This window comes from Chiloscyllium punctatum, chromosome 7 (assembly GCF_047496795.1).
Source record: "Chiloscyllium punctatum isolate Juve2018m chromosome 7, sChiPun1.3, whole genome shotgun sequence".
Lineage (NCBI taxonomy): Eukaryota > Metazoa > Chordata > Chondrichthyes > Orectolobiformes > Hemiscylliidae > Chiloscyllium > Chiloscyllium punctatum.
Window position 1 is genome coordinate 122599206 of NC_092745.1, and position 22447 is coordinate 122621652.

General features: G+C 45.3%; 1 protein-coding gene across 4 annotated transcripts in view; it reads left to right on the forward strand.

Annotated features, from left to right (window-relative positions):
* Positions 1-22447, forward strand: part of st6galnac5a (ST6 (alpha-N-acetyl-neuraminyl-2,3-beta-galactosyl-1,3)-N-acetylgalactosaminide alpha-2,6-sialyltransferase 5a) — a 74626-nt gene that overhangs the window by 31435 nt on the left and 20744 nt on the right. For all 4 annotated transcript variants that reach the window (XM_072574759.1, XM_072574758.1, XM_072574760.1 and 1 more), the window contains one exon: positions 13503-13912. In XM_072574759.1, the coding sequence (XP_072430860.1) occupies positions 13503-13912 (410 nt within the window). The remainder of the gene's footprint in view (positions 1-13502; positions 13913-22447) is intronic.

Sequence of the window (22447 nt, forward strand, 5' to 3'; positions counted from 1 at the left end):
ATGTCGTGCCCAAAATTCATTAAGGTGGGAGCTCAGAGAGATAAAATTTAAGATCTTTGCTGAGTACAGAATGTTCAGCATCAGACAGCAGGAGGTCAGGAGGGATAGTAAATACACAATGGTAGGTGGGGATGGATATGACAACAGATGGCACCGAGTGTGAATCTCAGGAAAACAGCTGTCTGAGGAACATTGTACATCATGCAACTACCTGTGATCAAGGGTGCATCTATGCCTTCCGAAAGTCATAGAGTCATACAGCACAGAACAGACCCTTCGGTCCAACTCATCCATGTCAACCAAGTTTCCCAAACTAAGCTAGTCCCACTTCCCTGCATTTGGCCCCATATACCTCTAAATCTTTCCTGTCCATGTACCTGGCCAAATGTCTTTTAAATATTGTAACTGTACCTGCATCTAACACTTCCTGTGGCAGTTCATTGCATATACAAACTACCCTCTGAGTGAAAAAGTTGCCCCTCATGTCCCTTCTAAATCTTCCTCCTCTCACCTTAAAAATATACCCCCAGCCTAAGGAAAAGATCTTCACTATTAACCTTATCTACACCCCTTATGATTTTATAAACTGCTATAAGGTCACCCCTCAACATCCTACACTCCAGTGAAAAAAGGCCCAGCCTTCCTTATAACTCACACCCTCCAGTCCTGGCAACATTCTGGTCAATCTTTTCTGAACCCTGTCCAATTGAATAATATCCTTCCTATCACAGGATGACCAGAACTGTACATAGTTCTTCATTTTGCCTTTCATGCCCATTGGATATCCCAATGCACTTTACAGCCAATTCAGGTTTTTTTTAGTCATTTCTTACATTAGATGTTCCCTTCCTCCATCCAGCAACATGGGAATCACAACAACCAATTTGCACACAGCAAGCTCCTGTACAAACAGCAGCACAAATTGATATCAAGGAATCTTGTGCATCCATCTGAGAGAGCAGACAGGGTTTTCCAGCATAACACTGTTCTCGTAACATTTAAGAGCAGGGAAGGCCATTCAGCCCATCCAATCTGCTCCACCATCCGTTAGGACCATGGCTGATCTCATCTCAGCCTCAACTCCACTTTCCTATAAACCTCGATTCCTTCAATGATGAAAAATCTGTCTTTCAGCCAAGAATATATTTGACACTCATATACTGATGTTCACTCACCTGACAGTGCAACATTGCCTCAGTTCTGCACTGCATAATCAGCCATGCTTTTAATGCTCCTGGACTGGAAATCTGTTAACACCTGAATTAGAGGGAACAGTGCTACTGACTGAGCCACAGCTGACCCACTACCTAACTGTGCTTGGTACCTGCACTGATATGTATTCCATAACTGAAACCAGCTGAAAGGAAAGCTTGTGATTTAACTCAAAATACTGTGGCTCCCTGTTCTGCACAAGTGAACTTTTCATCTCCCTACATTACAGCAATGACCAAATTATCATCGTCATACAATACAGAAGAAACCCTTTAGCCCATCAAGTCTGCACTGACAAAAAAACTACATTAAAATCTGCATTAGTCTCACTTCCCAGCACTTGCCCATAGCCTTGAAAGTTATTGTACTACAAATTATACCAATTAATATTTGGGAAGTTGACATCCTCCAATATAATTACTGAATTGTCTACATGTATGTTTCTCTATTGCCTGTTGACTGCATGGGAATCTTTAATATACTCCCAGCATGTGTCTGACCCCTCTTTTCTTCCTATGTTTTATCCCCAAAGCCTCATTTAAAGACCGATCCATGATACTGTCCCTCCTCTCCGCAGTTACTGGTGTCTGAATGTAACAGTATCTTGCTGTGTTCTGCCTGAAGATCCTTTAGCCTGGCATGTTGAGTTACCTCTCCTTTGACCTCTCTGTGATGGCAACATCGCAACTCTACATGTCAATCCACGCCCTGAACTCACTGTTTCACTTACAGTACTCCTAGCATTGAAGTAGAGGCCATCCAGCTTCACCTTATGTCCTTGAGACTCAACATAACTAAACTCCCTTTGCCTTGGTTCCTGTACTGTAGTATACTGTGTCCCTATTGTGGTAACACTGTGTGTCCCCTCTCCTGCTGAACTGGTTTAAACTCCTTCCAGCAGCAGTGGGAGACCTACCCGGGGAGTGCCGTTGACCATGAGACGTTTCAGGATAATGTGACGTTTTTTTTAGATTAGATTACTTACAGTGTGGAAACAGGCCCTTCGGCCCAACAAGTCCACACCGCCCCGCCGAAGCACAACCCACCCATACCCCTACATTTACCCCTTACCTAACACTGCGGACAATTTAGGATGGCCAATTCACCTGACCTGCACCTGACCTGTGGGAGGAAACCGGAGCACCCGGAGTAAACCCAAGCAGACACGGGGAGAATGTGCAAACTCCACACAGTTAGTCACCTGAGGCGGGAATTGAACCCGGATCTCTGGCGCTGTGAGGCAGCAGTGCTAACCACTGTGCCACCGTGCCGCCCGACGTGTGGAAAAGCACAATATCAATCCTCTTTTGGTCTTGTTAAGTGTTTTGATGTCACAAACATTGAATAATGGAGCTGATTTGAGGTGTGAAATGGCCTCACTCCTGCATTTAATTGATGTGTTTGTATCTTCTTGTGTAGACAAGGTGTGTTAATAACAGTGGGTGTTGTATTATCTTGTGTGGATTATAAGATTATCATGGATTCATTAACTAATATTTGTTTTATTGATCAGTTCATTGATGTGCTAGGAATAGGATTTAGTCTTTGGCGGTGCAGCAGTTTGAGCAATTCTGAATTGTAAACTGCATGTTCGACAAACCTCTATCCAAACAGGTTGGTAGCATTTGGAAAGTGTGTAACATTAATGAATAAGTGAAACTTGTGAATCACATCAGCAATCACTGTTGTTAGTGTAAATGATACACCCAATGAATGAGCAAAGAAATTGTGAGTGTAACAATGATCCACATTAAAGAGGATCCACCCATCAGTCACGGGAAGGAAGCAGGAAATGGCTATGTGCAACTATTTCAGAATCAGGGTATGCAGAGTTTAAGCTGTTGTAGACATAAACAGTTGGATTTATTGAGTCAGATGATCAGCATTTTGGGTCACACTGGGTAAAGGTTTTCAACATGCAAGTCCAGACATGGAAGTCACAGAGAAGACATCAAACTGTGTGGGTGGTTGTAATGCTGACAGGAACCTAACACTTGACTAGTTAAAGACCAAGATGGTGTGTACTATTCTGTCCAGCATCTGACTGATGATATATGATCAGTTTGGAGCTGTGAATTACACTGCAATATGTTAATCTCTTCATGACAATAAAAGAGATTTATCGTAACTAGACAGTGTCAGATCTGAATGCTTTACAAGTCTGACGGTTGTATGTGAGTTAATAGTGGGAGGATGTATAGAATAGCTGAGTTAATAGTGGGAGGGATTGTAAAGTATAAGTGAATTAGTAGTGGGAGAGATTATAAAAACTGGGTAAGTTAATAGTTGGGATTCTGTCGAGTGGGTGAGTTAACAGCGGGGCCTGTAAGCAGTAGGTGAGTTAGGAGAGTATAGAGTAGGAGAGTTAATAGTGGGGGAGTTGTATAGAGTAGAGGGATTAATGACAGGGGGAGTTGTATAGAGTAGAAGAATTAATGGCGGGGGCTGGATAGAGTTGGGGAGTTAATGGGGGAGGTCAAAGAGAAGGGGAGTTAATGGCGGGGGATGTATATAGTAGAGGAGTTAATGGTGGAGGTTTATGTAGAGTTAGGGAGTTAATAGTGAAGGTGTGATGTATAAAAACATTATCAATTCAACTAAACACATTCCACTGTTTGTAAGTTGGTATCTGTCGAATTCAGGGCAGTTGAAGTCTCTGAAAAGGTTTCACGTCGGCTGAATAAATTTTAAACAATGCTATCAACAGCTGTTTTTCTGGTAACTGAACTAACTAGCACCAGTTAATTTTAACAAGATGTGTGAAATACTGTTCAGACATCTGTTAACCACCCTCAAACCTGTGCAGTGCAACTCATTCACCAAACTACTTTGTCACCCTTTGCTGTGTGTGAAATGTCACAGGAAGAATTATCACTGCTGAGCAATTTCTCCCTGACAGGTGCAGTGCATCAAATTTATCTGTAATTGTTAAGAGGGAAGTGGATGTAAATATTGAAATAATGAGTAGCTTTTCTCTTTATCTCCAATAATAAATAGCAAGCCTAGGCCAGGGGTTCCTTGCAATAAGAGGTGAAGTGGAAACACCGGGACACATAATGGTTTCTGCAGTAGATGAGCTGAATGTAGGTTTGCTCGCTGAGATGGAAGGTTCATTTTCAGATGTTCAGATGATACTAGGTAACATCTTCAGTGAGCCTCCAGGTGAAGATGAGCTGAGCCATGAACAGAGTGAGCTGGTGTTATGGAGATCTTCTGAGTGATGGTACCGTTATGTGGAGGGCAACTTATCAACAAGTCAAATACGATAAGTGTTGAAATGGTCTGTTGCAACTCGATACCTTAGTGGATCCCTTCATAAATATCTTTTTGAAAATCCAAACATATTACATTTGATGATATCCTCTTGCAGAGTCAGCTGTGGCTCTGCTGGTAATGCTCTGTCCCTGGGCCATAAGGTTCTGCATCCAAGTCCCACTCCAGTGCTTAAGCACAAAATTCAAGGTTAACGCACCATTGTGAGAATGCTGCACTGTTGGAGATGTCAGTTGAAGAGCCACATCTCGATGGATGCAAAAGATTCCATGGAATTGTTTTGAAGATCCGGAGGATTCCTTCTCATGTCTTGGCTATTCATTTCTCAATCAGCATCACAATAGCATTAATTATCAGGTCATTATTGGATGGTGCTTGTGACGGATTGCTCTGCACAGATTCATAGAATCCTGACAGTGTGGAGGCAGGCCATTTGGCCCATATCGATCCTCTAAAGGATATTTCACCTAGACCCACCCTGTCCCTATAATCCAGCATTTCCCATGGCTAATTCACTTTACCTGCACATCTTTGGACTGTGGGAGGAAACCAGAGCACCTAGGGGAAACCCACGCAAACAATGTGCAAACACCACACAGACAGTCACTCAAGGCTGGAATTGAAACCCAGTCCCTGGTGTTATGAGGCAGCAATGCTAACCACTGAGCCACCCAGATTAGCAGACATGTTTCCTTTAATATACTAGTGACCACACTTTGAGAATAATCCATTGGTTGTAACATGGCTTTTGACACATATAGTGATCATGGAAAGCACAATGCAAATATATGTCTCTCTGTTTAAATTGACCCTATTTGTTCCATTCTCAAACGCCTTTGTCAAACATGATTTTCTGTTCATAAAGATGTCATCGCTGGCTAGTCACAGTGCAATTTTCTAAGTGCCCTGCTCCCATTGCCTAATGATGGATTCCTACATGTTCCTGATGACTGGCAGGTTAATCGTCCTTTAGTTCTGGGAGAGTATTCCATGACACCACTGACTTGTCTTTTGTAGAAACTGGAAAGGCTTTGGAGAGTCAGGAGGTGAGTTACTCGCCTTATTATTCCCAGCTTCTGACCCTCTCTTGTAGCCACTGTGCTTATATGGCTAGTCCAGTTCAGTTTCTGGTCAGTGGTAACCCTCAAGGTGTTGATGCTGGGGGAGATTCAGCTATGGTAATGCCATTGAATGCCACAGAGGGTGGTGAATGTTTAGAACTCTCTTCCTCTAAAGGCAGCGAAAGCAGAGTCTTTACATTTTTTTTCAGATGTGGAGGTGCTGGTGTTGGACAGGGGTAGATGAGGTCAGAAGTCACATGACACGGGTAGAGCCCATCGGATGAAGGAGCAGCGCTCCAACAGCTTGCGATTTCAAATAATTCCTGTTGTCATAACCTGGTGTCATGTGCCTTCAGATATTTGTAAGGTAGCGGTAAATAGATTCTTGATAAACGAAGGGGTGAAAGGTTATTATGGGCACATGGGAATGTGGAGTGATTGGATTTTATTGAATTGAGGTGCAAAGAGGCCTACTCTTCCCAGTTAGTTTCTATGATTAAATGTCAAGGGGAAATGGTTACATTCTCTGTTGGAGGGGATGGTATTCCTGTCATTGATTTTGCTGTCTCCTGGTCTTCCGAGTCAAGATCCATCCTCACCATCACCCTTATGCCATTCTTTCGTGGCAATATATCATCCTTTCTCTGCTTTTTTAAACTGTTGGACTGTCTGAAATACTGAGTTCCCAACTCTAGTCACCATGCAACCAGTGCCCTATCTCTGTAATATCAATTTGATCAAACCCATTTATCTGTATTTGCACCATTAACTTTTCTGCCTTGTTGCAAATGCTTTATGCATTCAGATGAAGTGGCTTTAATTTTATCTTTTTATAAATCATTTCCCCTGAATTGATCGTATTCTCTGACGCACAATACCATTAAACTTCTTTTTACGCAGAATCCCTACAGTGCAGAAACAGACCATTCAGCCCAAGTCCACACTGACTCTCTGAACTGCATCCCACCCAGACTCACCCCCCCTACACTATCTCCCTGCATATCCTATGGCTAATCCACCTAACCTACACATCCTTGGACACTACCGACAATTTAACATGGCCAATCCACCTACCTTGCTCCGTCACTCTGCTCATCTTGAGCCGAATTGCTGCACTGTTTCCTGGCCTTGAATTTTCTTTTCAGAATTAATGTTTTTTTCATAAAGCTAGAAGTGCTCTTACACAAAACTGCTTTTTCCCCATCACCAAATCACCTGTGGTATTTTTTCATCTGTTAATCACCAGCAGTGTCTCTTCAGAGTTATACACTTCTCCTCAGTTTGAACCTACAAGCTTCTAATTTGAAGTTCAATCTTGACATCTTGCACAATCCCAATTTCCTTCACTTCTTCATTGGATCTCATCGTGGTTTGGCCCCACAATCTGAATGTTGCCGTGCAAATCTCTGCACCTCTTCTCTTTTAAGATGCATATTTAAATCTCTGTCCTGCCGTACGCAATGTCCTGTGACTGCAATAGTCTGTCATTTTAATTCTCCACTTTTCTCTCACTCTGACCCCTCTGCCCCTGGCCTGTTGCACCAGTGAGGCTGTATTAGGCCAGAAGGAAAGCAAGTAGGCCATTCAGCCTTCCGGGTCTGCTCCGCCATTCAATGAAGTTGTGGCTCATCTAATAACCCTCAACTCCATTGCTGCCATTTCCCCATAATCCTTGAGTCCCTGACTGATTAAAAATCTGTCTATCTCAGCCTTGGATAGATGTAGTGATCAATATAAGCTTCAAAAATACAACACCTTTCAATTGGCTGCTCCTAGCCCAGGCCCCCTGCCCCAACTTGTGTATAGTGACAAAGCCCCTAGCCTGAGCACAATGGTCCCTGAAACCCCAGATCTCAGTTAGTCAGCCCTGATGCCTCACCCTAACTACCACCATCCCAGACTCTTGTGCTCTACACTCTGTCCACTCATCTCTATTTTCAACAACTCCATACCACAGTCATGACCAGATCTCTTTCCCGTTCATTTCATGTTTTAGCTTCTTTTGCCATCAGCACACCTACCCCAGGCCCAATTTTTGCCTCCATGCTTCCTTTTCCTCACCCCATCACCATTCCCTTTACCCCTGGAAGACAAGAGCTTTCTGTCATTCCAAATCTCTGACGAGCAGACACATCCATGAAGTTGCAGCCGCGCTTGGACTTCGGAAATTCAGGAATAATCAGATGGCGTGTTGATCACAGACCTTCCTTGTGTCCTGGACTCTCTCACAGCCCTTGCTAAAACTGAGTGCATCCCTTAACAATTCCCAGATCGAATGCAAGTTGGCAAACAAACTATGTCTTGGAACCTGCTGAGTATTTCCAGCAGTTTCTGATCTTATTAGAGATTTCCAGCATCTACAGCATTGCTTATCCCTCAAAACCTTGCCCTACAAGCGAAAAATTTCTCCCCCAGTATCTCATCATTGTGGCTCAGTGTCTGTTTGCATTTGCTAACGTTTCCATCAACCAAATAAGCATATCTTACCCAGGTAAAGTCACAATATCACTGGCTGGTTGTTGTTTATTATTGCAGTTTAGATTCAGTTGTAAGTCTCGAACTGTCATCACAGTCAGACTACATCACTGAGAGGCTATATCTCAATGAAGAGTCAGGTTGAGTTTGAACAGAAAATTAATAGGTCCGGAGGAGACCGTGGTTAGGGGTAACAGCAACAGTATGGTTTCGATTCCTCTTTTTGGCTGCGGTAGATTTGTGATTAGATCAGATTCCCTACAGTGTGAAGACAGGTCCTTCGGCCCAACCAGTCCTCACCTCTGGAGAGTAACCCACCCAGACCCATTTCCCCCTAACTAATGCACCTAGCACTGTGGGCAATTTCCCATGGCCAATTCATCCGACTTGCACACCTTTGGACTGTGGGAGGAAACCCACGCAGACACAGGGAGAATGTGTAAACTCCACACACAGACAGTTGCCCGAGGCTGGAATTGAACCTGGGCCACTGGTGCTGTGAGGCAGCAGTGCTAACCACTGAGCCACTGTGCCACCCCAGCCACTTTGCTGCCCTGTACTCTCTCACAGTCCTTGCTAAAACTGAATGTGACGTATTTAATGTTCCCTTGCACAAATGTTGCAAAATGGGATTGGAAAAGGGACTAGGTGTTTGTGTTTGATTGTTACAGACTCAATGAGCTGAAGGGCCTCTTGCTGCCTTTTGACTTTATGACTGTTGACTTAGTATTTACTCCTTGCCTTAGCCTGAAGAGTGAAGACCCTCAAGCTACATAGTCACCTGTTGGAGAGATGATCCCTTGTAGATAGTGGTTAACTGCCCAAAGTATGGGTTGACAAGAAAGAGGAGGTCCAATAGCATGTGGAGAAATGGAGCCAAGGTGCAGCTATATTTGGAACTCAACAAATGCATTGTGCTCAAATGGCTGGACAGGAAATTGGTGTGCATTGTAGAGTATTTATATAATATTCCCATGTCTTGAGTCAGGTGCTGGCAAGTTCAAAAGGCATTCCAGTATTCGATGACAGGATCTATGGTGTTATAAGATAACGACAGTGTTCAGGGAGTGCTGCATTGTCATAAGTGCTGTCCTTCAAATTCAGAATTAGACCAAGGCTTAGCTGGCCTGTTCTGGTGATTCTCAGAAATGTCCATGCTCAGAAGAAGGTCACTTTGTCCATCGTGTTAAGGGTAGCTCTCCAGCTATCCTTATGGGTGGCATGGTGGTTCAGTGGTTAGCACTGCTGCCTCACAGTGCTAGGGACCCAGGTTTGATTCCTGCCTTGGGTGATTATCTGTGTGGAGTTTGCACATTATCCCCGTGTTTACGTGGGTTTCCTCCCAACAATCTAAAGATGTGCAGGCCAAGTGAATTGGCAATGCTTTTCCCCAGGGCAGGATTGACTGGTACGAGAAGTCATAGTTTGAAGATATTAGGAGGAAGGTATAAAGGAGACGTCAGAGGTAGGTTTTTTACACAGAGAGTTGTGAATGCATGGAATGCGTTGCCAGCTGTGGTGGTGGAAACAGAGTCATTGGGGACATTTAAGCGACTACTGGACATGCACATGGAGAGCAGTGAGTTAAGGGGTGCGTAGGTTGTTACTATATTTTACATTAGGATTAAATCTCAGCACAACATCGTGGGCCAAAAGGCCTGTTCTGTGCTGTACTTTTCTATGTTCTATATGCCCATCGTGTTAGGTGCATTAGTCAGGGGTAAATGGAGGGGAGGTGAATTGGTCTGGACGGGAGGGCTGGTGTGGACTTTTTGGGCTGAAGGGTCTGTTTCTATATTGTAGGGAATCTAATCTAATAAATCTCGTCCCATTTGCCAGCACTTGGCCCATATCTATCTAAACTCTTCCTATTCATCTACCCATCCACCCATTGTCCTCTTCAATGACAACACTCCCAGCTTCTCCAAACCATTTTCAACCCAAAAAAACTGCAGATGCTGCAAGTCAAAAGCAAAAACAGAAATCGCTGGGAAAACGCAGCAGGTTTGGCAGCGTCTGTGAAGCAAGAAACAGAGTTAACATTAACTTGGAAGGACGAGAAAGTGAGGACTGCAGATGCTGGAGATCAGAGTCGAGGGTGTGGTGCTGGAAAAGCACAGCATCCAAGGAGCAGGAGAATCGATGTTTCAGGCATAAGCCCTTCATCAGGATTAACTCTGCTTTCTCTCCATAGATACTGCCAGACCTGCTGTATTCCCCCAGTGATTTCTGTTGTTGTATCTTCAAACTGAAATTCCTTGTGCCATTTTTGTAAAGACTTTCTTTGCTCTCTCCATTGCTTTCACATCTTTCCGATTGTGTGGCATCCAAACCTGGATGTCATGTTTGCCTTAACATCAGTCGAAGAAGAGTAGGTTTATCCTGGTTTATTGTCCATCATTCCTCCGTAAAACACCAACAGAAACAGACATAACTAGTTGTTTGTCACAATGTTGTCTGTGCGATTGTGTCTATCGTGGCTTCTAAAGTTGCCTGTGTATCAACAGTCAACATAAATCACCATGTAAAACAGGGCATTCCAAAAGTGGGGCAATTCGGGAACCCCAGAGGAATTGTGAGCTCAACTTTTGGGGCCACTAGTCCTGAGGCAGCAGTGGTCCAACATACCCCCCAACCTCACTACCATCACACTTTCATAGATCGACTTCTCTTCCCTATATCTCTCTCACCAGTCACCAAGGGGAATCTGACCATCTTGAAGCCTTGGCTTGGGGTCACAGTGGGAGGAGCTTTGGGAGACACTGATATACAGAAAGGTAAAGTCAGTGTGGGACAAAACTCCACTTGCTATTTCAGATTGTCCCAGAGAGCTTCATGGTCAACAACCTAACATGTCACTGTCCCAGAGGAGGAATCCCATTGGCCAATTTGTGAACAGTAATTGTTTATAATTTAACAATGCCATCTGAAAAATAAACATGGGACTCACTTCCCAACTCTTCTTCAAAACTTTGCTGTAGGACTCTCTCTACCCAACTAAAGGCAAAAAAGACCCTTTGGGTCCAAGATTTTATCTGAAGAAAGACATTTCTGTCACATCTCAGAAGAAAAAAACTAGGAAAATTTGGGAATGAATGTGATCCGACTCATCAGGAATACTTCAAAAATAGAGCTGCAGTACAACCACGACCCAATATCTTGTTTCTTAATTGATTCACGGGATGTGGGCATCATTGGCTGGGCCAGCATTCACTGCCCATCCCTCATTGCCCAGAGGGCAGTTAATAGTCAACCACATTGCTGTGGGTCTGGAGTCACATGTAGGCCAGACCAGGAAAAGATGGCAGCTTCCTTCCCTAAAGGACATGAGTGAACCAGATGGGTTTTTCTGACAATCGACAGCGGATTCATGGGCGACATTAGATTCTTACTTCCAGAGTTTTATTGAATTCAAAGTCCACCATCTGCCATAGCAGGATTTGAATGCAGGTCTCCAGAACCTTATAGGGGTTTCTGGATTAACGGCCCAGTGATAATACCACTAGACCATCACCTCCCCAAGGTGGGAATTGAACCAAGGCCTTCTGGTTCCAAGGTAAGGACGTTACCTTGTAGATATTTTCTAATCAACCTGTTTAAAGATGGCTAAAACCATAAGACATAGGAGAAGGAGTAGGCCATTCAGCCCGTCGTGTCTGCTGCACCATTCAATGAGAGCATGGCCGATCAGATCATCCTCAACAACACTTTTCTGCCTTTTCCCTATAACCCTTAATTCCCTTACTGCTGAAAAACCTGTCAATCTTAGCCTTGAATTTACTTACTGCCCCTGCTTGTTTAGCCCTCTGTCATCATGAATTCCACTGATTTACTAAGTGCTGAGAGAAGGAATTCCTCCTCACCTCCATCTTAAACATATGACCCCCTTCTTCTGAGACTGTGCTCTCTGGTCCTGGACTTTTCCACGAGGGGAAGCAATCTCTAAACATCTACCCTGTCAACTCCCTTAAGAATCTTACATATTTCAGTCAGGTACTCTGGAGTAAGTGGGATTTGAACCCAGGCTTCCAGGAACAAAGACAGGCCCACTACCACTCCACCACAAGAGTCAATGACGTTGGTGTGGGTCTGCAGTCACATGTAGGCCGCACTGAGTAAGGACTCTGAGGATACAGGGTAGGCCTTTTGGACTGAGGTAAGGAAAAATGTCTCCAGCCAGAGAGTGGTCGGCCTGTGGAATTCTCTGCCACAGAATTACCGTTGAGGCCAAAACATTGAATGAATTCAAGAAGGAGACAGATGCAGTTCTTAGGGCTGAAGGAGTGAAAGGGCATGGAGAGAAAGCTGGAATGGGGGACCGAGTTGGATGGTCAGCCATGCTCACATTGAATGACTGAGCAGGTTTGAAGAACAGAATGGTCTACTGCTGCTCTCTGTGTTTCTATGGGACGGCAGATTTCAATCCCTAAAGGATACAAGTGAATCATTAATCTCCATGACCAGGATTGACTTTCAATTCCAGATTTTCCTAACTGAATTCACCTTTTATCAGCTGCTGTGGTAGGGTTTGATCTGACATCACTGGAGTATTAGCCTGGGTCTCTACATTACTAAATGGGGGGTGGGGGTGGGGCTGGGGAGAAGGTAGCTGAGAGTGCAATGGTTGGATGTCATTTACAGAATCCGTTGCTCTTGATGTGGTCTCCTCTACGATGGGAAGACCGGACACCCTCTCGCAGAGCGCTTTACGGAACATCTCCAGGACCCCCGCACCAACCAACCCCATCGCCCCATGGCCGAACATTTCAACTCCCCCTCCGCCAAGGACATGCAGGTCCTGGGCCTCCTCCATTGCTGCTCTCTCACCACTCAACATCTGGAGGAAGTATGCCTCATCTTCTGCCTCAGGACCCTTCAACCTCAGGGCATTAATGTGGACTTCACCAGTTTCCTCATTTCCCCTCCCCCCACCTTACCCCCAGTTCCAACCTTCCAGCTCAGCATCATCCTCATGACCTGTCCCACCTGTCAATCTTCCTTCCCACCTGTCTGCACCACCGTCCCCCCTGACCTATCACCTTCATCCCCACTTCCATCCACCTATTGCACTCTAAGCTACCTTCTCCCTAGCCCCGCCCCACTCCCATTTATCTGTCCATCCCCGGGGCTCCCAGCCTCATTCCTGATGAAGGGCTTTAGCCCGAAATATCAATTTTCCTGCTCCTCGGATACTGCCTGACCTGTTGTGCTTTTCCATCACCATTCTAATCTTGACTCTGATCTCCAGTATCTGCAGTACCCACCTCTGCCTCTCTACATTACTAGCCCAGTGATGTTACCATGAAACTACCCCTTGTGTACTCTGGCCTGTCCAATGTTGTGAGGCTAACTGTCCACATCTCCTTCCCAGATGACCCCTGAGTAGGGAGTGTCATGTGGAGTATTTTGGGTGCTCTCCTGCCTTCAATGTTTCAGCAAAGGATTGACTAAGGCCTGGTTTTGTTGCTGTTGTTGTTTCAGGCTCTGCAGGTCCACTGTAAGGACTGCGCTCTGGTCACCAGCTCTGGGCAACTTATCGGGAGCGGGCGGGGAGCAGAGATCGACCGCGCCGAGTGCGTCATCAGGATGAACGACGCCCCGACACGGGGTTACCAGGAGGATGTGGGCCACAGGACCAGCCTGCGGGTGGTCGCGCACTCCAGCATCCAGCGGCTGCTGCAGAAAGGGGGCGAGCTCCTCAACGCCAGCCGCGACCCGATCTTCATCTTCTGGGGCCCCAGCAGCTGCATGAGGAGAGACGGCAAGGGTCAGCTCTATAACCACCTGCAGCTCCTGCACCGTCTTCGCCCCCGCCTCAAACTGCACACCATCACACGGCAGAAGATGGTGCACTTCGACGAACTCTTCAAGAGGGAGACCGGGAAAGACAGGTACAAGGATTGTCCTATGCAGTATCCCTGCAGGGCATAGAGGCCATTTGGCCCATTGAGTCTGCACTGACCCTTCGAAGAGCATCCCACCTTATGCCCATATTCCCACATTCACTATGGTTTAACGGGCGGCACAGTGGCTCAGTGGTTAGCGCTGCTGCCTCACTGCACCAGGGACCTGGGTTCGATTCCAGCCTTGGGTGACTGCCTGTGTAGAGTTTGCACATTATCCCTGTGTTTGCGTGGGTTTCCTCCTACAGTCCAAGGATGTGCAGCTTAGGTGGATTGGCCACGCTAAATTTCCCATAGTGTTCAGGAATGTGCAGGTTAGGTGTGTTCGTTAGGGATAAATGGAGAATAATAGGGGAATGGGTCTGGATAGATTACTCTTCAGAGGGTTGATATGGATTTGTAGGGCCGAATGGCCTGTTTCCACACTGTAGAGATTCTATCATTCTATAACCCACCTCTAACCTGCGCATCCCTGAATAGTATGGGGCAGTTTAACATGGCCAAACCAACTAACCTGCCCATCTTGGGAGCAAACTGGAGCACCAGGAGGAAACCCATGCAAACACGGGGAGGGTGTGCAAACTTCATACTGTCACCTGAGGCTGGAATCAATCCTGGGTCCCTAGCACTGTGAGATAGCACTGCTAACCATTGAGCCCCTGTGCTGCCCATAAATGAGCAGAATTAGGCCTTTCGGCCCGTCAAGTCTGCTCAGGCCTGATTTGAAGGCCGTGCCCCAGTTCCTTACTGAAATAAATTGTCCTGCACTCACATTACCAGCTGTGCTCACTGAAACTATGATGGCTCCCAGTCTAGTGAGGTCCAAGATTTTAAAAAAACTTCACACCCTGGTCATCAGCTCTCTCCATGGTGTTGTCTCTCCTGGCACGGTGACTTCCTTTCGCATCTCAAAACTCCAAGGTCTCTGCACTCCTCTGAAACTGACTTCTCTCATGTCCCCCATTCTCATCTCTGCAACGTTGGCACTTGTACCTTTATCTGTTGATCCCCTCCCAACAAGAAGACCCACCCTACACTTATCCAACATTCTGGTGTCTATTGCAAAGAACTCTGATTAAATTAGATTCCCTACAGCGTGGAAACAAGCCTTTCGGCCCAACCAGTCCACACCGACCCTCTGAAAAGTAACCCACCCAGACCCATTTCCCTCTGACTCATACACCTAACACTATGGCCAATTTAGCATGGCCAATCCACCTGACCCGCACAACTTTGGACTGTGGGAGGAGACCAGAGCACCCGGAGGAAACCCACACAGACACGGGGAGAATGTGCAAACTCCACACAGAGAGTCACCAGAGGCTGGAATCAAACCTGGGACCTTGGCGCTGTGAGGCAGCAGTGCTAACCACTGAGCCACCGTGCCGCCCTTATGTGATGTTGTTCTGTGTCAAATATTTGCCGAATAGTTGTCATGTGAACCACATTGGGATGTTTCATTATGTTGAAGACACTGTACAACTCTTTTTCAATTATGTAGTATTGAGGGGGATGGTTGAATAATTACCTTCAACTTAATGGAATAGGGATGTTGGGCTGAATGGCCTCCCACTGTGCTGACAATGGTCGTATTTCCAACTCTGTTGTCAGGCACTTAGCCCCAGCCAAACAACATGTAATTGCAGATCCAAAACACTTATGTCTGCACCTTAGCTATGCCATCCAGACATTGGAGGGATATATTGACTTTGGAGGTAATGCAGTATAGATTCACCATCACAATACCTGGGCTTATCACAATGGAAGACACCAGTAATATACCAGAACTTGAAGAGAGTCAGGGTGGCTGTAGTGGCTACCTCTCAGGAGAAGGTGCTGGGGAAGCTGAAAGGTCTGAAGTGGATGAATCACCCAGACCAGAATGATGACACTGTTCTAAAAGAGTTGTTTGAAGAGATTGTGGAGGAATTAGTGGTGATCTTTCAGGAATCACTGGAATCAGCAAGGGTCGCAGAGGACTGAAAAATGACTAATGTAACATCCTGTTTAAGATGAGAGGGAGGCCGAAGAGAGGAAATTATAGGCCAGTTAGCCTGACCTCGGTCATTGGTAAGATCTCCATTATGAAGGATGAGTTTGCAAAGTACTTGGAAGTGCATTGTAAAATAGTGCTGAGTTAGCACACCTTTGTCAAGGGGAGATCATGCCTGACAGATTTGTTACAATTCTAGGAGGAGGTGATGATCAGGTTTGACAATAGAGAGCCAGTGGATGTGATCGACTTGGATTTCCAGAAGGCCTTTGATAAAGCGCTGCCCAGGAGGCTGCTAAATAAGATCAGAGCCCATGGTAGCAGGGGCAATGTACTCTTCAATTTTTTTTGAAGAGGTAACAAGTAGGTTAGACCAGGGGAACCCAGTGGATGTGGTCTATCTGGACTTTCAAAAGGCCTTTGATAAGGTGCCACACGGGAGACTGCTGAGCAAGGTGAGGGCCCATGGTGTTCGAGGTGAGCTGCTGGGATGGATTGAGGATTGGCTATCTAACAGAAGGCAGAGAGTTGGGATAAAAGGTTCTTTTTCAGAATGGCAGCCGGTGACGAGCGGTGTCCCGCAGGGTTCGGTGCTGGGGCCACAGCTGTTCGCATTATATATTAATGATTTGGATGAGGGAACCGGGGGCATTCTAGCGAAGTTTGCCGATGATACAAAGTTAGGTAGACAGGCAGGTAGTACTGAGGAAGTGGGGAGGCTACAGAAGGATCTAGACAGGTTGGGAGAGTGGTCCAGGAAATGGCTGATGGAATTTAACGTGAGCAAGTGCGAGGTCTTGCACTTTGGCAAAAAGAATATAGGAATGGACTACTTTCTAAATGGTGAGAAACTTAATAAAGCCAAAGCACAAAGGGATCTGGGAGTGCTAGTCGAGGATTCTCTAAAGGTAAACATGCAGGTTGAGTCTGTGATTAAGAAAGCGAATGCAATGTTGTCTCTTATCTCAAGAGGGTTGGAATATAAAAGCAGAGATGTACTACTAAGACTTTATAAAGCTCTGGTTAGGCCCCATTTGGAGTACTGTGTCCAGTTTTGGTCCCCACACCTCAGGAAGGACATACTGGCACTGGAACGTGTCCAGCGGAGATTCACACGGATGATCCCTGGAATGACAGGTCTAGCATATGAGGAACGGCTGAGGATACTGGGATTGTATTCGTTGGAGTTTAGAAGATTAAGGGGAGATCTAATAGAGACGTACAAAATAATACATGGCTTTGAAAAGGTGGATGCTAGAAAATTGTTTCTGTTAGGCGAGGAGACTAGGACCCGTGGACACAGCCTTAGAATTAGAGGGGGTCATTTCAGAACGGAAATGCGGAGACATTTCTTCAGCCAGAGAGTGGTGGGCCTATGGAATTCATTGCCACGGAGTGCAGTGGAAGCCGGGACGCTAAATGTCTTCAAGGCCGAGATTGATAGGTTCTTGTTGTCTAGAGGAATTAAGGGCTACGGGGAGAACGCTGGCAAGTGGAGCTGAAATGCGCATCAGCCATGATTGAATGGCGGAGTGGACTCGATGGGCCGAATGGCCTTACTTCCACTCCTATGTCTTATGGTCTTATGGTCTTATGGCATGGACAGAGGATTGGCTGACTGGTACAAAGCAGAGTGGGGATAAAGGGATCTTTTTCAGGACAGCAGCAATGACTGGTAGAGTTCCGTTGGGGTCAGTGTTGGGACCACGTTATATCTGGATGAAGGGACTGAGGGCATTGTTGCCAAGTTTGCAGATGACACAAAGCTAGATGGAGGGACAGGGTAGTGTTAAGGAAACAGGGAGGCTGCAGGAGGACTTGGACAGGGTAGGAGAGTGGGCAAATAAGGGGCAGATGAAATATAATGTGGGAAAGTGTGAGGTTATGCATATTGACAGGAAGAATAGAGATGTAGACTATTTTCTAAACAGGAAAAGGCTTCAGAAATTTGAAGCACAAGGGGACTTAGGAATTTTAGTTCAGGATTCACTGAAAGTTAACATGTAGGTTCAGATGGCAGTTAAGAAGGCATATGCATCATTCATATTCATATCAAGAGGAAATCTTAGCAGGACTTATACACTTAATGGTGAGGTCCTAGGGATTGTTGCTGAACAAAGAGACCTTGGAGTGCAGGTTCATAGCTCCTTGAAAGTGGAGTCACAGGTAGATAGGATAGTGAAGAAGGCGTTTGGTATGCTTTCCTTTATTGGTCAGAGCATTGAGTACAGGAGTTGGGAGGTCATGTTGCAGCTGTACAGGACATTGGTTAGGCCGCTGTTGGAATATTGCGTGCAATTCTGGTCTCCTTCCTATCAGAAAGATGTTGTGAAACTTGAAAGGGTTCAGAAAAGATTTACAAGGATGTTGCCAGGGTTGTAGGATTTGAGCTACAGGGAGAGGCTGAACAGGCTGGGGCTGTTTTCCCTGGAACGTCGGAGGTTGAGGGGTGACCTTATAGAGGTTTACAAAATTATGAGGGGCATGGATAGGATAAATAGGTAAAGTCTTTTCCTTGGGGTGGGGGAGTCCAGAACTAGAGGGCATAGGTTTAGGGTGAGAGGGAAAGATATAAAAGAGACCTAAGGGGCAACCTTTTCACACAGAGGGTGGTACGTATATGGAATGAGCTGCCAGAGGATGTGGTGAAGGCTGGTACAATTGCAACATTCAAGAGGCATTTGGTTGGGTATATGAATAGGAAGGGTTTGGAGAGATAAGGGTTTGCAGGTGGGACTAGATTGGGTTGGGGTATCTGGTCGGCATGGACGGGTTGGACTGAGGGGTCTGATTCATTGCTGTACATCTCTATGACTAGAATACAAGAGCAGAGATGTATTGCTCAGGCTGTATAAGGCTCTAGTCAGATCGCAGTTGGAATATTGTAAGCAGTTTTGGGCCGCATTTCGAAGGGAGGGTGTACTGTTCTTGGAGAGGATCGAGAGGAGGTTTACAAGAATGATTCCAGGGATGAGAGCTTATCACTTGAGGAGCGGTTGAGGACCCTGGGTCTGTAATCGATGGAGTTTAGAAAGTTGAGGAGGTGGATCTGATTGAAACTCACAGAACACTGAGAGGCCTGGATAGAGTGGATGTGGGGAAGATGTTTCCACTAGTAGGAGAGACTAGGACCCAAGGGCACAGCCTTAGAGTGTAGGGGGAGCCCTTTCGAGCTGAGATGAGGAGAAATGTCTTCAGCAAGAGGCTGGTGAATCTGTGGAATAAATTGCTGGAGAAGGCTGTCATTGAGTGTATTTAATACAGACGTTCTCAATTGGTGTGGGGATAAAGGGATACCAGGAGAAGGGAGGAGAATGGGATTAAGAAACATATCAATCCTCATCAAATGGCAGAGCAGACTCGATGGACTAAATACCTAATTCTGCTTCTATATCTAACAGTCTCTCAGACTCCAAGGGTTAACTTACAGGGAGAAATTAAACAAATCCAGTTTTATATTCACTGAATTGAGAGGAGTACTTTGAGCAATGTTACAAGATGAGAAGGAAGATACATAGGGCAAACTGGGAGTAATTATTTCTGCTGGATGGGTAGTCTTGGGCCCGGGGGTACAATGTAATTTTTAGTGGCAGATGTTTCGAAAGTGAAATTAGGAAACTTTTTTTACACAGCGCGGTAGACATTTGAGACTGTCTTCAGCAAATGGTAATTAATGCTGAATCGATTGCTAATTATAAATTTTACACTGACAGGGGATGGCCTTGCAAAGATATTAAAAAATCTGGGGCAAAGGAATTAGGTTGTAGTTCAACCAAGATCTCAGTGTTAGGTAAAACAGACTTACAGAGCTGTCTCCTCCTGTTCCTGGGTTTTCCTGTATCATACACACACAACAACGGCAGAGGACAAACTGAATGGACGTTTACTCTTTTTTGCATGTTGATTGAATCATCTTTTTCCAAGGAATTGATTGGTGAGACAATTAAACAGGAAATAAAACTCCCTGCGGCCATTACAGACACTGGGTTAATTCGATATTTGGTGTTTGACTGGCTGCACCAAGGGGAACACACACCTGCTATTGACCATCTTTCCTTGAAACAAGGACACCAACGATCTGCATTTGTATGGTGCCTTTAAATCTTAAAATGCTGCTCATGAGGCTGGGGCGAATTAGACACATTTTGTCACTGACCCAAATAAGAAGATTTCGGGCATAATTGACCAAAGGTCTGACCAAAGAAATGAGTTTGAGGGAGTGCCTTAAAGGGAGGGTGAGAGAACAGCACTGTGTATTATCTACAAGATGCACTGCAGAAATTTCATCTTTGGGCAGCAGCTACCAAAACCCATGACTACTTCCATCAAGAAAGGCAAGGGGAGCAGATACAGGGGAATACCAGTCTCTCCAAGCCACTCACTGTTCTGACTTGGAAATATATTGCCATTCCTATACTATGGATGGGTCAAAATCCTGGAATTCACTCCCTCACGACATTGTGGGTCATCCAACATCATGTGGACTGCAACGGTACAAGAAGGCAGCTCACCCCCACCTTCTCAAGGGCAATTAGGGATGGGTGATAAATGCCAGTGACACCCACATCCCAGGAGTGAATAAATAAAAGTAACCCAGCTGCCTCCATATTCAACAGATCATTCTCAGCCATTTGATGAAAGGAAATTGACCTGAAATGTTAACTTTGTTTCTTTCTCCTGCTGCTAGACCTGCTGAGTTTCTCCAGAATTCTCTGTTTCAGTTTCAGATTTTATGCATCTGCAGTATTTTGCTTTGGTGGCAATGCGGTGATAGTGGGGTAATCTGTTACGAGATCATCTCTCTACTCTTCTTCAAAATACTGCCATGGGATCTTTCTTTCCAACTACTTGGGCCTCACTTTAGAATCTTATCCAAAACATGTTACTTCCAACAGTGCAAAACTGGGCAGCACAGTGGCTCAGTGGTTAGCACTGCTGTCTCTCAGCGTCAGGGTCCCAGGTTCAATTCCAGCCTCGGGTGACTGTCTGTGTGGAGTTTGCACATTCTCCCCGTGTCTCCCTGTGGGTTTCCTCCCACAATTCAAAAGTATACAGGTTAGGTGGATTGGCCATGCTAAAATTACCCATAGTGTCCAGGGGATGTGTAGGCTAGGTGCATTAGTCAGGGGGAAATGTAGGGGAATGGGTCTGGGACAGTTACTTCTGAGGGTCAGTGTGGACTTGTTGGGCCGAAGGGCCTGTTTCCACACTGTAGGAATTCTATAATATGAAAATTCCACTGGAACCTCAACATGAATCTTGTTCTCAAGCCTTGGAGTGAGAGGTCAACACTTAACCTTGAGACAGAAGTGTTACTAACTGAGCCACAACTGGCTCACAAACCTCATCTCGGGGACAAAATGGTGATAAGAATAATAAACAGGGCATGGAAATAACCAGGGAACAAGTTATGAGTCAGAGGTCAGTTTCCAAGGGCAAACAGGTCATGAAAAAATCGTGGAAGCAACATTGCCCTCATTCCTTGTTTTGTTGCAGCATATTGGCCCAGTTGCCAAGTTCCCATGACAACCGAGAAATCTTTACTTCAACAAGATTGTCTTATGTTGGAAGTGATGATGCGTGCCAACGTTTACATCAAGGAATGTTCTGAAATGCAGGAATAATGCCAACCAGTCAATCTTATTAGTTCAGAAATTCACACAGCATGTTGGAATGATGATTTGGCTTCCTTGTCAGGCACCTGTTTTTAAAGAAATGTAAGGATTGGTTTCAGGAAAGGAGAGAATGTTCCAAGCATTCCTGAATGTTGAGTGTGTGTGGAGACTGGACAAGGAGATGATTGGTCTCAGCCAAGATGTCCTCTTCATCCTCCCCATAAATTGACTCTTGTTATCAAGGTCTTTGTCTGACTATAGAGGCCACTTCAATAAGGATCCCTCTACAATGGGAAGTCAAGGTGAAATTACATCCCTGGCAGGAATCAGAAGTCTTTGTGCTAATATCTGGAATGGGTGGGTTGTCTTGTGAGGTGAGTGTGGACAGATTAGGCCTTTATGCAAAGGCATTTGGGAGATTAAAAGCAAATTGAAACATGCAAGTCTGAGAGGTTCTTGGCTGGAGAAATGCGGAGAGAGCGTTTCCTCTTAAGGAAGAATCTAGAACTAGGGAACAATGTTTAAAAAGCAGGGATTTCCCATTTAAGACAGAGATAAGGTGATTTTTTTTTCTTCACTGTTCAATGACCATAAGTCTTTGGAACTGCTTTCTGTAAAAGTGGAAACAGAGTCATAGAGTCATACAGCACGGAAATAGACCCTTCAGTCCAACTAATCCATGCCAACCAGATATCCTAAATTAATCTAGTCTTATTTGCCAGCACCTGGCCCATATCCCTCCAAACCCTTCCTATTCATATAACCATCCAGATGCCTTTTAAATGTTGTAATTGAACAAGCCTCCACCACTTTCTTTGGCATACACATACCACCCTCACTGTGAAAAAGTTGCCCCGTAGGTCTCTTTTTTATATCTTTTCCCTCTCACCCTAAAACTATACCTTCTTGTTCTGG